Below are 11,494 nucleotides of genomic sequence, written 5' to 3' on the forward strand. Positions count from 1 at the left end.
GCAGACACCTGAACATTTCAAGACGCACTGGTCTTTGTACAGACACAATAATTTTAAATTGTGTTCTAAGCAGTGCAGTACAGCTGAGGAAAGGCCACACTGTGCTGTTATCCCAAAGTTGTTTTTCTTCCTTTACCAAAGTCATCCCTCCATAAAGGCACAAAATTAACAGATCATGGGAATGCTGCATTGATGCAAAGGGGGAAGTGCCGAGTGTTAGCAGACTTTGGAGTTTGGGCAGGGGACGGGATTCCAACAAAGAGCAATTTCCCCAGTTTTAATCGTTACCAGGGAGACAGAATTCTTTTGCAAGAGAACTGAAAAGGCTGGGAAAAGTATGCACTTCGTGCACTTTTCCCTTGAATCAAATACAAACGTGCACTGTTAGTTGGGATTATCACCAACAGAGCTCAAAAATGAGGTGGAGGAGAAGCAGAATTTTCCAAAGTTATTTTATTATGCTACCAAATGCAGCACAAAAATCTGCTCATTCTAGGATGAATCAGAGCAACATATACTGAATTACTTTCCATTTGTGATACTGAGGATTCAACACATTTTTAAAGCCTCAGAATGATGGAGTATTTCTATCTCATAAAGAAATAACAACCATCTTCAACAGACTTGTATAAAGTCTGCTTTTAAGCAGCAGCTGCAAAAATTACTTTTCTTTGATGGCTTTTGTGAAAGGCAAATATACTATATAACAAAATAGACTATATAACAAAACATTTGCACACAAGAAAGTGTTAGGAAAGCATTTTTCAGTACCAGGTGCAAAAATGCATTTCTATATGCTGAGAACAAATGTTTTTATTCTGTGTTTTATCTATCAAACACATCTCTTATTAAAGGAAAACTAAAATACTGTGAGAAGGTATTCAGGGACCAATTCAGTTAGGATGTAACTATGAAATTTTCTCAATTCAAAAATAGGGAGGCACAGAAAATAGAGCAAATTGTCTAACGTTTCCAGGATACAGGAAAATAGCAGTAATAGTAAATAAGGCTTTAGTGAGAGCTCATCGGGAAAACAGATCACAATCCTGATCATCTGTGTTCAAGAACAATGAACTCCCATTAGACCAGAGCTAGTAGGATGATCATGGGAATAGAAAACCTAATTTAACACAGGAGATGAAGGAAGCTCTAATTAAGATAAAGGACAATATGAGAAAACAGTCAATTTATATCCAAGAATTAGATTGGAAATTACAGAAAGGCTTTTCCTGGAAAGAATGAGCTTTTGGGGAAAGTGTTCCATGATTAGCAATACATACAAAAAGTAAATATAATGCATTAGTCATGTGTTGAACCATTGATGAGTTTGTAACAGTCATCATGCAAAAAACAGGTGGCAGCAGGAATGTGGACTTGACCTTCTCCCATCTGTAATCCCAATCCTAAAGACAGATAGCCTGCAATGCTACAGTCCTGTCATCTAATACATTCTGCTCAAAGAATAAATAGGTAAAATCAAAAAGACTAAAAAGTTAAGCAACACATCTGCACCCAAACGATTCAAATTATACCAAAGAGATTATTAAACACTAGAATAAAAAGGCTTATATACTGTAAATAAATTAATGGAATTTAGAAATTTTCTACTTTCGTACCAATTAGGTTTCCTATAAACATGGGTATGTATCTACAGAATACTCTGGACAAATAATTCATATTCAGAACTTTGCAGCAATCACATGATATATATATACACACACACTGTGACACACACTTATTAGGTAAATCAGTGTTCAGCAATGGTTAAGATACAAGATATGGTTTCTAAGTTGTGCACAGAGATTAAATTAAAAAGAAGTGCATTTCCATCTTATAAAGATGAGCTAATTGATAGGAAATTACACCTGATTCACAGGAAATCACACCAAACAGACTAATTTCTTCAGCTCATATTTTATGAAATCTGATATAAAGCCACTTCAAGGGGGCCTGCTTAGTCTGGCTTCAAATCTGCCATCAAATTAAAAAATGTTGCCAAAGGCATAAAATTAAAATACTTGTCTACATCCACCTGGAATAAGATCAGAACAAATGAGCTTAACCAGCAGCAAAAGGAGAACTAAATCAGAGTAGGAAAACAATAAAGAATCAAAATCAACTTCTAGTGAAGACCATGGGCTCTCTGTTCCTAGACTTTTCTTCTAAGAACAGATTAAACAAACATGATTCAGAAATGGTATCATGTAACTGATTCTGCACTTCCAATGAATGTTTCTCAACTTGTAAAACCACACCCCCTTTCATATGAACCTCACGTCTCAACAGAGGACATGGTTACCAGGTAGAAAAGCGGGCAACAAATAAGGTTTTGCACTTCCTCTGGTGAGAATGTGACAAATTAGGGTTTTTTTTTTAATTTTCAGATCCATTCTAGTTAGTTTTATTCCTCTGTTACACCTTGTTACCTATGCTTTAACTTGGTACAAATAGGAATGAAAATCAGCCTCAAAATTTCAAGTCTTCACCCTCCCCCACACATCCAATTATAATTAAGTTTAGGCAATCAATGCTTTTTCTCATGAAGCTTATTCATGGGAATAAATGTAATTACAAGTTTCAAAAGGTCAAGACATGAAATACATCTCATGAGTGCAAACCACCAGATCACCACTTTTCTTAGCATTTGCTGATAAAATCAAACCTCTCTAACCTGCTACTAATAGTGCTGAACTTCCTGCATCACATCCAAATTGACTATGACAAAAAATATATTTCTTAGAAAAGAAAAGGAGAAAGGCATCACCAACAGACAAGCATGAGAGATCAATAGTGTAGCACTACTGAAGCAGATGCCCACTACGAAATATTTTTCCTAATACTTTTGAGCTTGTGTTGAGCACAGAGGTGACAGTCAAGTCATTGACTTAATTCCAAGAATGGCATTTGTTGAATCTGAGTAAAGAACAATTCTGAATGTAATACAATTAAAACAAATTGAAGTAAACAGTGTTACATTCCTGTTTAGGATTCATACTTAATGTATTTTTAAAAAGTGAAACAATCCCCTTGCTAAACAAACTGGCTTTTTTGCAATCAACATAACAAGAATTCTGACATCAAAATACAAGTTTTGTTCTGAAACACAAATTTTGTGTTTAAGAACACAATTAAGAGAGGAGAGCAAAATGAGAGAAGGTGTAAAAGTGTTCTAGTGCATAATCTCAATCAATGCTCTGACCCATGAGCCTGACTCAAAAAATATCTGTCCAAGCCATTTCCATTCTCATTTTTTCATAATAGTTTTCAGAGTATTATGGTCTTTACTTCCAGAAAACTACTTCTAGCTCTCACCATTTTTTTTATTTCTGCAGACTTATTTTCAGTGAGCCCCCTGAGCACATACACACACTCACATAATTGTCCTTACTCAATTTTTTAAGAATTAATATCGTACCTATTACCTTCTAGTCTGTCTCCTCAATTGTTACCTCCACAATTGTGGCTAACCTCAAAAACAATCTTGCATATCTTACCATTAAGTGGCTGGGGGATTCACTACGAAGACAGGCTACCAGCATTCTGCATATTGTATTTTGGAACAGTTATTTCTCTGGTTTGGGAGCTACTGAATTCCAGGATGCTTGTTCCCCATGCAAGGTGAAGTAGTTTAGTATTGCAAGTAAGTTTTCAGCTTAATAATGGCCAGTCTTCGCGAGCGAAGATCCGGGGAAGGTCTTTACACCTTCCAGCCTGCGCATTGGATTTTTTAGGTGAGACACAGTGTGCGCGGAACTGAGCCCACCCTTTAATCCTAAGGTTCATCTGCCAGGGCCAAGCGAGTTTGGACGGTGGCAGCGAGGTCCTTAGGACGTAGATGGATTGCCTACAGGGCTAACGAGCTCCATCTGCCCGGGGAGTGTCCCTGACCGGGAATCGAACCCGGGTCTTGGCACCCTTAACCACTAGACCACCAGGGGCTCCCTTTCAGCTTAATACCAAGAAAGAAAAGAAGTAACATCTAATGACAAGAGAACCAACAACTCAGAGGAAGCTATTATTAAAATCTCACTTCAAGGAGCAACATCCTTTTTCTGTCAGCCTACTAGCAATAGCAATTAAACAAACCTACATCTTGTAAAACAGCAGTTTGTCTGAAAACAAAATAATCTCCTCACTACTATACTTAAAAAATCTAATGCAACCTGAAAGCAGTATTAGTGTGCTCAAATAAATGCACAGAAATCTTGTGAAGATAATTAAATGGAAGTGGATTTTTGACAATTCCCAGAAATTGTCTAAATTAACTACCTCAGTTTTTCTTTACTGTAAAAGTTTGTTTTGAAATACATTAAAATGAACATCCTATTCAAGACGCTAGGTTACTGAACAGTAATAAATTAACCTTATGTAATGGAGAGATGAGTTGGACGTGTTGGACTACTTTATTTCATTTTACATGGTTCTATTACATTGTGATAAGTCTCAGTTTTAAGGAAAAAAGAAAAGCTAAAGTGAATCAGATAAATGCTAAGCATAATAGAAGACCATAATAGAACAGGTCCAGCTTTCATCTCTACATTTCAATCAGACAGCATTTTACGACAACCCTCAGGAGACAGAGAAGCCATGCCCTTACAGTTTCACCATTTACTCCTTTGTTGGCTTAAAAAATGTCATCTGTTGAGTTAAAGGAATCAGTAATTTAAGACCTGTATTTTTTCTGACTGTAAGCAAGACTTCAGCTTTTAAGAAACCCCGAACGTTTGGTAGCAGATGCCTCTTCACATGCCTGATGTGAACCAGAGGGATGCATCAGAACAAAGAGTCAATTAACAAATTAAAATAAGAGATGATTACAATGCCCCAAAAGGAACAGAGCAACCCTTGCATTGTATCTTTTACCTAAATTTTTCCTAAGTTTACACAGGGAAAAAAGTTTATTTTGATAATAAATGGCACTATGAATTTTCCAAAACCACCAGACTGCAGAATCACAAGTTCTTGTGCACTCAGAGGTCACAGAGACTCTTAGAAGGACAGGCTACTTCCTAAACTTTTTTCCTCTTCACACTAGTGGGATGTTCTATCTTTTAACAGAATTAGCAGAAAGTCTTTTAAGTAAACTATGGTGCAAGTAAGGACTATTTGTGGAAATGCTGCTGTACAGCCTGCATAATCTCCTTTAATGGAACTTACTCTATACTTCTCCTCTAATGGACATACACCACTTGGGATTGGTCTTGGTATCTTCCATTCTCCTTCTGAACAAGGCATCAAAGCAGATTTCCTTTTCTTGAGACTGTAAAATATATGACCACTTCTCTGTCCTATTACATTATATACTCGTATCCAAAATGACAAATTTTCAAAGACTTCACTTCTGCTCACTTGCATAAATTGTGCCTCTACTGAATCCTTCACTTTATATGAACCAGCATTGCATTTTACGCAGTTATTCTACATTCAGCCTTTAAAATGTGTATAGATTAGACTCCAACTTCACATTCAGACTTCCACAGGACATAAACTACTTCCTACCAAAGTCCACAACATGAACCTACTGATTTTGAAAGCCTGCAGAGAGCTATCCAAACTTGTAATTTCTACTAGAAACTTATTACTGGAAATAATTATTTCTAACCTCCAGAAAACTGTATATAATTTTCATAAGAAAGCTCATAAAACAAGGAGATTCGTTCTTCTACATCGAGAAAACCTAAAGCTGTAAAACCTAGTCGTAAAAACATCTGTCATAGGCCATTATCCTCTTCCCATGAATAAAAATACTGAAAAGAGTAAAATACAAATCTTTTCTTCCACAGGAAGCTGGAGAACCAAGGGAAAAAGTAATAAGTGTTAGGCTCATTAAACAGCACTTCTGTATTTTACAGTTAGCTTTAAATATGGAAGAGTAGGTAAGAATCCAGCTTTTCATTCCCTCATACAGTCCCTGAACCAGAGAGTCATTTCCACTGGATATGAAGCATTAACAACAACAAGAAGCCTGTCAAACTGATGAGACATTGAGTTGGTACATATCTGCTACAACACAATATAATTTACATTATCAACTGACAGTAAGTAAAGCACATCCATATCTAGCATGCTATGTCACTGTAATTGATTCTTTTCCCTAAAAAGCCAATTTTTATTGAAATAAGCAATAACATACATTCTTACCTTTTTGGATCCTCTAGCAATAAACTGAGAACGCAATATTTTTATTCCAACTGAGCTACAAACACGGTGTTAAAAAAAAACCCAAAGTCATTACTCAAAGATAGGAGTGGCAGGATAACATCTAGAAGAAAATTCCATCAGAAAAATAAGGTGGTATACATACTTTTCTGCCTGGAGTTTTGTGGTTTTTACAATCAAGTCCTGGGTTTGTTCCTTTGCTGCCTAGAATACAATTAGAATTATGAAGCATGTGAAACACAAACATCAAATGCATTACACCATCTTTAAAATCTGTAATACTTTTGAAGCTTTCCAACTATAAGCAATCTAAAGAGTGTACTGTTTGAAACAAAAGGCCTTCTTTAAACAACTATTCATTAACTCTCCCTATTTCCGGGCAGGAAAAAATATTATTATCCTTATTCATATATATTTTCATGTTTATATACATTTATATTCAAAATACAGAAACATTATAAGTGTTAGAAATAGTTCTGATTATTTTGTTTGTCCATCAACTGCAAGTTGTTTGCTCTTACAAAATGAAAAATGAAAAAAATTCCTTTGGATGCTAAACTGTCCAGAAGCAGTGTCCATCCAGACTTGTCAGACAAGATGATGAATGCAGCTCTGCTAGTCTAAGCAAACTTAGCTCTACAGTCCAAGCAGCTGACAGAGCTGTAAGGACCAAGAAAAATTATTAAGAAAAATATCTTCACTGAAAATGTGGTTGGGCGTTGGAACAGGCTGCCCAGGGATGTGGCTGAGTCACCATCCCTTAAGGTATTTAAAAGACGTGTAGATGTGGCACTTCAGGACATGGTTTACTGGTGGACTTGGCAGTGCTGGGTTAGTGATTGGACTTGATGACCTTAGAAATATTGTCCAACATAAATGATTCTATAATTCTAAGAGCAATACACTTTTCAATTTCACCACAGCCCTAAATATTCAGTAATGACAAAGCAAGGGAATTCATGCAGAAACAATTCTGCATCAGACAGCAGCTGCATGACTAAAGGGATTGCTGCAAACCAAGTTAAAGAGTTCTGAAACTTGCTGCCCAGCAAAAAGATAAAAGACATTTGGAATTGTTGGCTTCCCACTGGATGCCCCCAATGATCCCTTAGGCAGAAAAAAGGATGATTTAACAAGAAAATATCTTGCAATCCAAATGCATTCAGTATAGAATAATATTGCAAGTGAAGAGGTGGAAAGGGCTATAAAAATATTCTGCGTGGATAATTTCAACACTGTATTAGGTCCAAATTACAGCGTTTGCCAAAATGAAGATGCCAGTCTTGACATCCCTGAGAAGGCCAACAGAAGTACGTATGCACACTGGATTTTCTAAAGGAAACTAACATGCAAATTTCATAAAAACTCAACAGAATTTACTGAACATCTAGTAGTTCCAAAATAATTTAAGATATCTTTAAGCTTTTCCTATCTTATATAAACAATTATATTTAGGGGTTTAATAAATTCATAATTTAAGCCTTTTGACTATGACAAAAAAAGACTAGACCTGAACTATTTAGTACAGGAATGTACTAATTCCAGACTGGTTTCTGCCATCACCTCCTTCAGAGCTGCGCATTTTAATAAACAAAAACAAAATAAACAAAACAAACAGAAACATCTCCCAACTGAACAAAGATAAACAAAAACCCAAACAAAACCCAAACAAATGAACAACACAACCCCCACCCCCCAAAAAAAAAAGACATTTGCTTCCTTTCCAGTATTTTCTGGACAGAAGTACTAATTACCAGCAATAGTGCTGGTAGGAGAGCAAAAAGGAAGGAAAAGTGGTTTTTCTGGATCTAGTTAGATGTATCAAGAAGCCGATTTATATTTACATGCATTCAAATACATGCCAGATATTGTCACTATTTTATGTATGAAATGTAAGAGCTTACATCTAACCAAACAAGGTAACCATCAGAAACGAGTCAGACATGACAGAAAATATCAGAAAGCTGGTATTTGATGTTTATTGTATATCCAAAAAAAAAAATTTTTCTCTTCCTCCCCACCTCAGTATACAACTAAAACTTTTACCATCCTTCAACCCCACTTTATTCCATTTCAGCACTTGCCTCCTTCTCTCCCTTTCAGCCACTGCATTTATCAAGTCACTGTCCTAAAACCATATTTGACAGTATATGGTTATTTGAATCAGATGGTATTAGAAATTTACAAAATAACAAAGGTAAAAAGTTTTCTGGCTTATCTAAATAAGACGCCTTTATATTTGTTTATATTTTCATGTCTTTACATTTGTTCTGCTTTTCTTAGCACACTTTTCTGCCTTATATGCCAAATATCCTCCTCTTTATATCTTCTATTTGCTCTACTTAGTTCATTTATGTCTTCTTATTCAGCTTAAGCAGATGCCTGCAAGTCTTTGTGTCCTATTACAGTTAAAGTACCAGAGTATTTCACAACTGAGTGCAAATTTATGAGCTTATGAACTTGCTTTACATTCATACAGACAAAGAAAACATGGATTGAATCAAGACAAGTTACGAGTTCTACAAGGCTCTAGCGGAAACCTCCTGTGGGGCACATAACAAAACTACCTACTGACTTCAACAGAAAAAGAAATCTCTGCAGGGTGGTTGTGCTCTGGGAAAGAAAAAAATCAGAGACGATAGTTACACTTCATGATCTAAAGGTAGAAAAGAGCAAAAATCTGCATGGACACTTGACTCATTTCCACATCTAAGAGTTTAGTCTAACAGTTCCTGAACTGCACTAGGGCATACATCCACATTAACAGTGTTCAAAGAGATCTGAGACCTCTGAGGTGCACTACCCACTTCCTTCCAAATCTGAAAATTAAGTCCTGCACTTGGCTACATTGTAGTCTCACATTTTTTTGGTGCAAATTCATCAAGCTATAAGCATCTCTACAATGACTATGAAACCTATTTATCTAAGCAGGAGGACACCTAAGATTCGCACAAACACATAGGGAGAGGAAAACACAACTGTTTTCACAGGATTTTTTAGTGGAAGATTCTCATTCACACACTATAACTTATGTGCTATATGCAGAACATAATTGGTGAGACAAAATATCTACACTTCAGCATCTATAAACCTTTTATACTCAACACCGCATTGAATATTGAACTTGTACACTAAAACCAAACCAAATTTAGTAATGTATTATAAAACACAAGTTTCCTCCCCATCCAGAATATGGATTCAGGATTAAAGGAAAATAAAGTTGGTTTCGAAACAAAACCAATACACTAAAGATGCACAGCACTTGTTTCCCTCTTCATATTACAAGATACTTTCTTATGAATGTAGCTGAGGTATTTATACAAACATGTAACTCGATAGACACAGTCAATGCAAAAGGAATCTTAAAAGGAAATAAACAAATTAACCCTTTAATTTCACACACATCCAATCTAATAGAATATTTCCTCTCCACTCACATACAAGTGGATATTACATTGCTATTCTCAAAGTAGGTATATTGCTGCATTTTGAATTGCAATTTGGAAAAACTTAAAATGACTTGCTCAATATATCTTCTGAAGAAGAAAAAAGAAGCATATTAATATCCTAAAATAACATAATATGCATACTATGGAAACATCTCCAAAAATAATTGGTTATCCTTCTAAAAGAAAGTAGTCCTATCTGAGAAATTAAAATACACAAAGCACATCTATTTCTATATTACCTTCAAACGACTGGACATGTCTTCACAGCAGCTGCTCATCGCTTGCACATCTTCGTTTATACTCTCAAGTTCCTAAACAAGTTCAAATAAAAGTAACTGCGTTTAAACTCAGAAATGCCATGTCCAGGCCCAGTTCCATCCCACCAAAATTAGATGCCCAAGCAACAAGGAACATAGTCGCTCTGGGTTCCCTGTTAGTCAATGCCGAGAATGCACCTCTAAAGATCAACATTCTCTTGGGACTTTTAACTTGGGACTTATGAGATATCATGAAACATAATATCTCTCTGCACAACATTTTCAACAAATGAAACAAACGAGGAAACGAGTTTACTCTAAACAGTATATTTGTCCTGGACAGTCAAAATCTCTCTTAATCCTTCTTTTTTTTTCACTTTAGATTACACAGCAGATAGCTAGTCATGCTGCAAAAATGCTACCTCTTTAACTTGTTTGAATATGTGCACAAATTCTTCATTTATGGCCAAGCTCCGTCGTTCAATGTCTCCACGCAAGTTTCTTCGGGTGCGTAAACTATTTTCCACAAAAAAGGTCGAGAGAGCCTTGAGTGCTTCCAGCATTTCCTAGAATATATATATTAAAAAAAAAAAAATCTTAACTTTGCACAGAGTTACAAAGAAGCAGGTTAAATAGTCTGTAACCATCCCAAGTTCATGGTCTTATTAAAAATAAAGCAAGCGTAATAAACGGTTTTAGAGGAAAAACTACCTAAACACACTGCGGATCAGTTGGCAAACAACTGACATAATTGCTGAGCCTTTCTTCTTCTAACAGACAACTCTGTCTGCTGTTTTAGAGCAGCTTTAATCAAGATTACTCCTATAAAGGAATGACCTATTCACAGCTAGAAAACACTGAAACGGCAAAAAAACTTTAGAAGTGCCCTCCGAGGCAAGCGATACAAACCTCCCTACGACCAGAGGGGATGAAACAGGAGCGCGGCATGTCGCTGGAGAGGCGAGACCCAGCGCTGCGTGTAATCACTGCTGCAAGCGGCCGCCCGCGGCTCCGCAGCGGAACTCAGCGTACGCCGGGACTCGCCCCCCGCCGCGGAGCCTGCCGGGGCCCGCCGCCCCTGACGGCTCATCCGGCCCCCGCCCCGTCCCTCAGCCGCCGGCCCGGCGACCGACCGACCTTGTCGTTGTCCAGGCGCGTCTCCAGGATCTTGTTGAGCTTGCGGGACAGCGGGTTGGTGCCGGGGCCGGCCGGGACCCCCGTCCCGGGGGCCGCGGGCGGCGGCGGCGGCGCGGCCGTGTCGGCCATGGCTGCGGCCCTGTCCGGCCGCAGCGCCCCGACGCGGGCCGGCTCCGGCGGAAACGCGCTCCCAGGGCTTTGGTTCCGGCCTGCCGCAGGCCGACCGTAGAGCCAGGCGTCACCCGGCACAAGTGGCACTGAGGGGGATAAATAAAGGATTCTGGGTTGATGCTAAGTGAGAGGGTTCACTTCCTAAGGCCGAATAGCTGTATTTGTTTGATGAAATAAACGCTTTCGTTTTGAGCACGACTAGGAAAGGAAGGAAAAATAAATGGGATCTCTATCGCACAAGCCAACAGCAGTAGCTGTAGGAGTGTGTCAAAATGAGGAGGTATCTTGTTTCGGCTGTGCGTTTACTGACACAGAGGTGAA

At 37.8% G+C, this 11,494-nt stretch overlaps 1 protein-coding gene across 2 annotated transcripts in view; it reads right to left on the reverse strand.

The window, feature by feature from the left end:
- Window positions 1–11,155, reverse strand: part of COG6 (component of oligomeric golgi complex 6) — a 53,832-nt gene extending 42,677 nt beyond the window's left edge. The window contains exons 1-4 of one of the 2 annotated variants that reach the window (XM_050331660.1): window positions 11,003–11,155; window positions 10,288–10,431; window positions 9,848–9,919; window positions 6,305–6,363 (exon numbers count right to left, since the gene is read on the reverse strand). In XM_050331660.1, coding sequence (XP_050187617.1) covers window positions 6,305–6,363; window positions 9,848–9,919; window positions 10,288–10,431; window positions 11,003–11,131 — 404 coding nt within the window. In that variant the 5' untranslated portion in view covers window positions 11,132–11,155. Of the gene's footprint in view, window positions 1–6,304; window positions 6,364–9,847; window positions 9,920–10,287; window positions 10,432–10,774; window positions 10,910–11,002 lie in introns of those variants that run through there. The other variant, XM_050331661.1, reaches the window with a different exon arrangement.
- Between the last annotated feature and the right edge of the window lie 339 nt (window positions 11,156–11,494).

This window comes from Myiozetetes cayanensis, unplaced genomic scaffold, assembly GCF_022539395.1.
Source record: "Myiozetetes cayanensis isolate MyiCay16 unplaced genomic scaffold, myiCay2020 scf5-8, whole genome shotgun sequence".
Classification (NCBI taxonomy): Eukaryota; Metazoa; Chordata; class Aves; order Passeriformes; family Tyrannidae; genus Myiozetetes; species Myiozetetes cayanensis.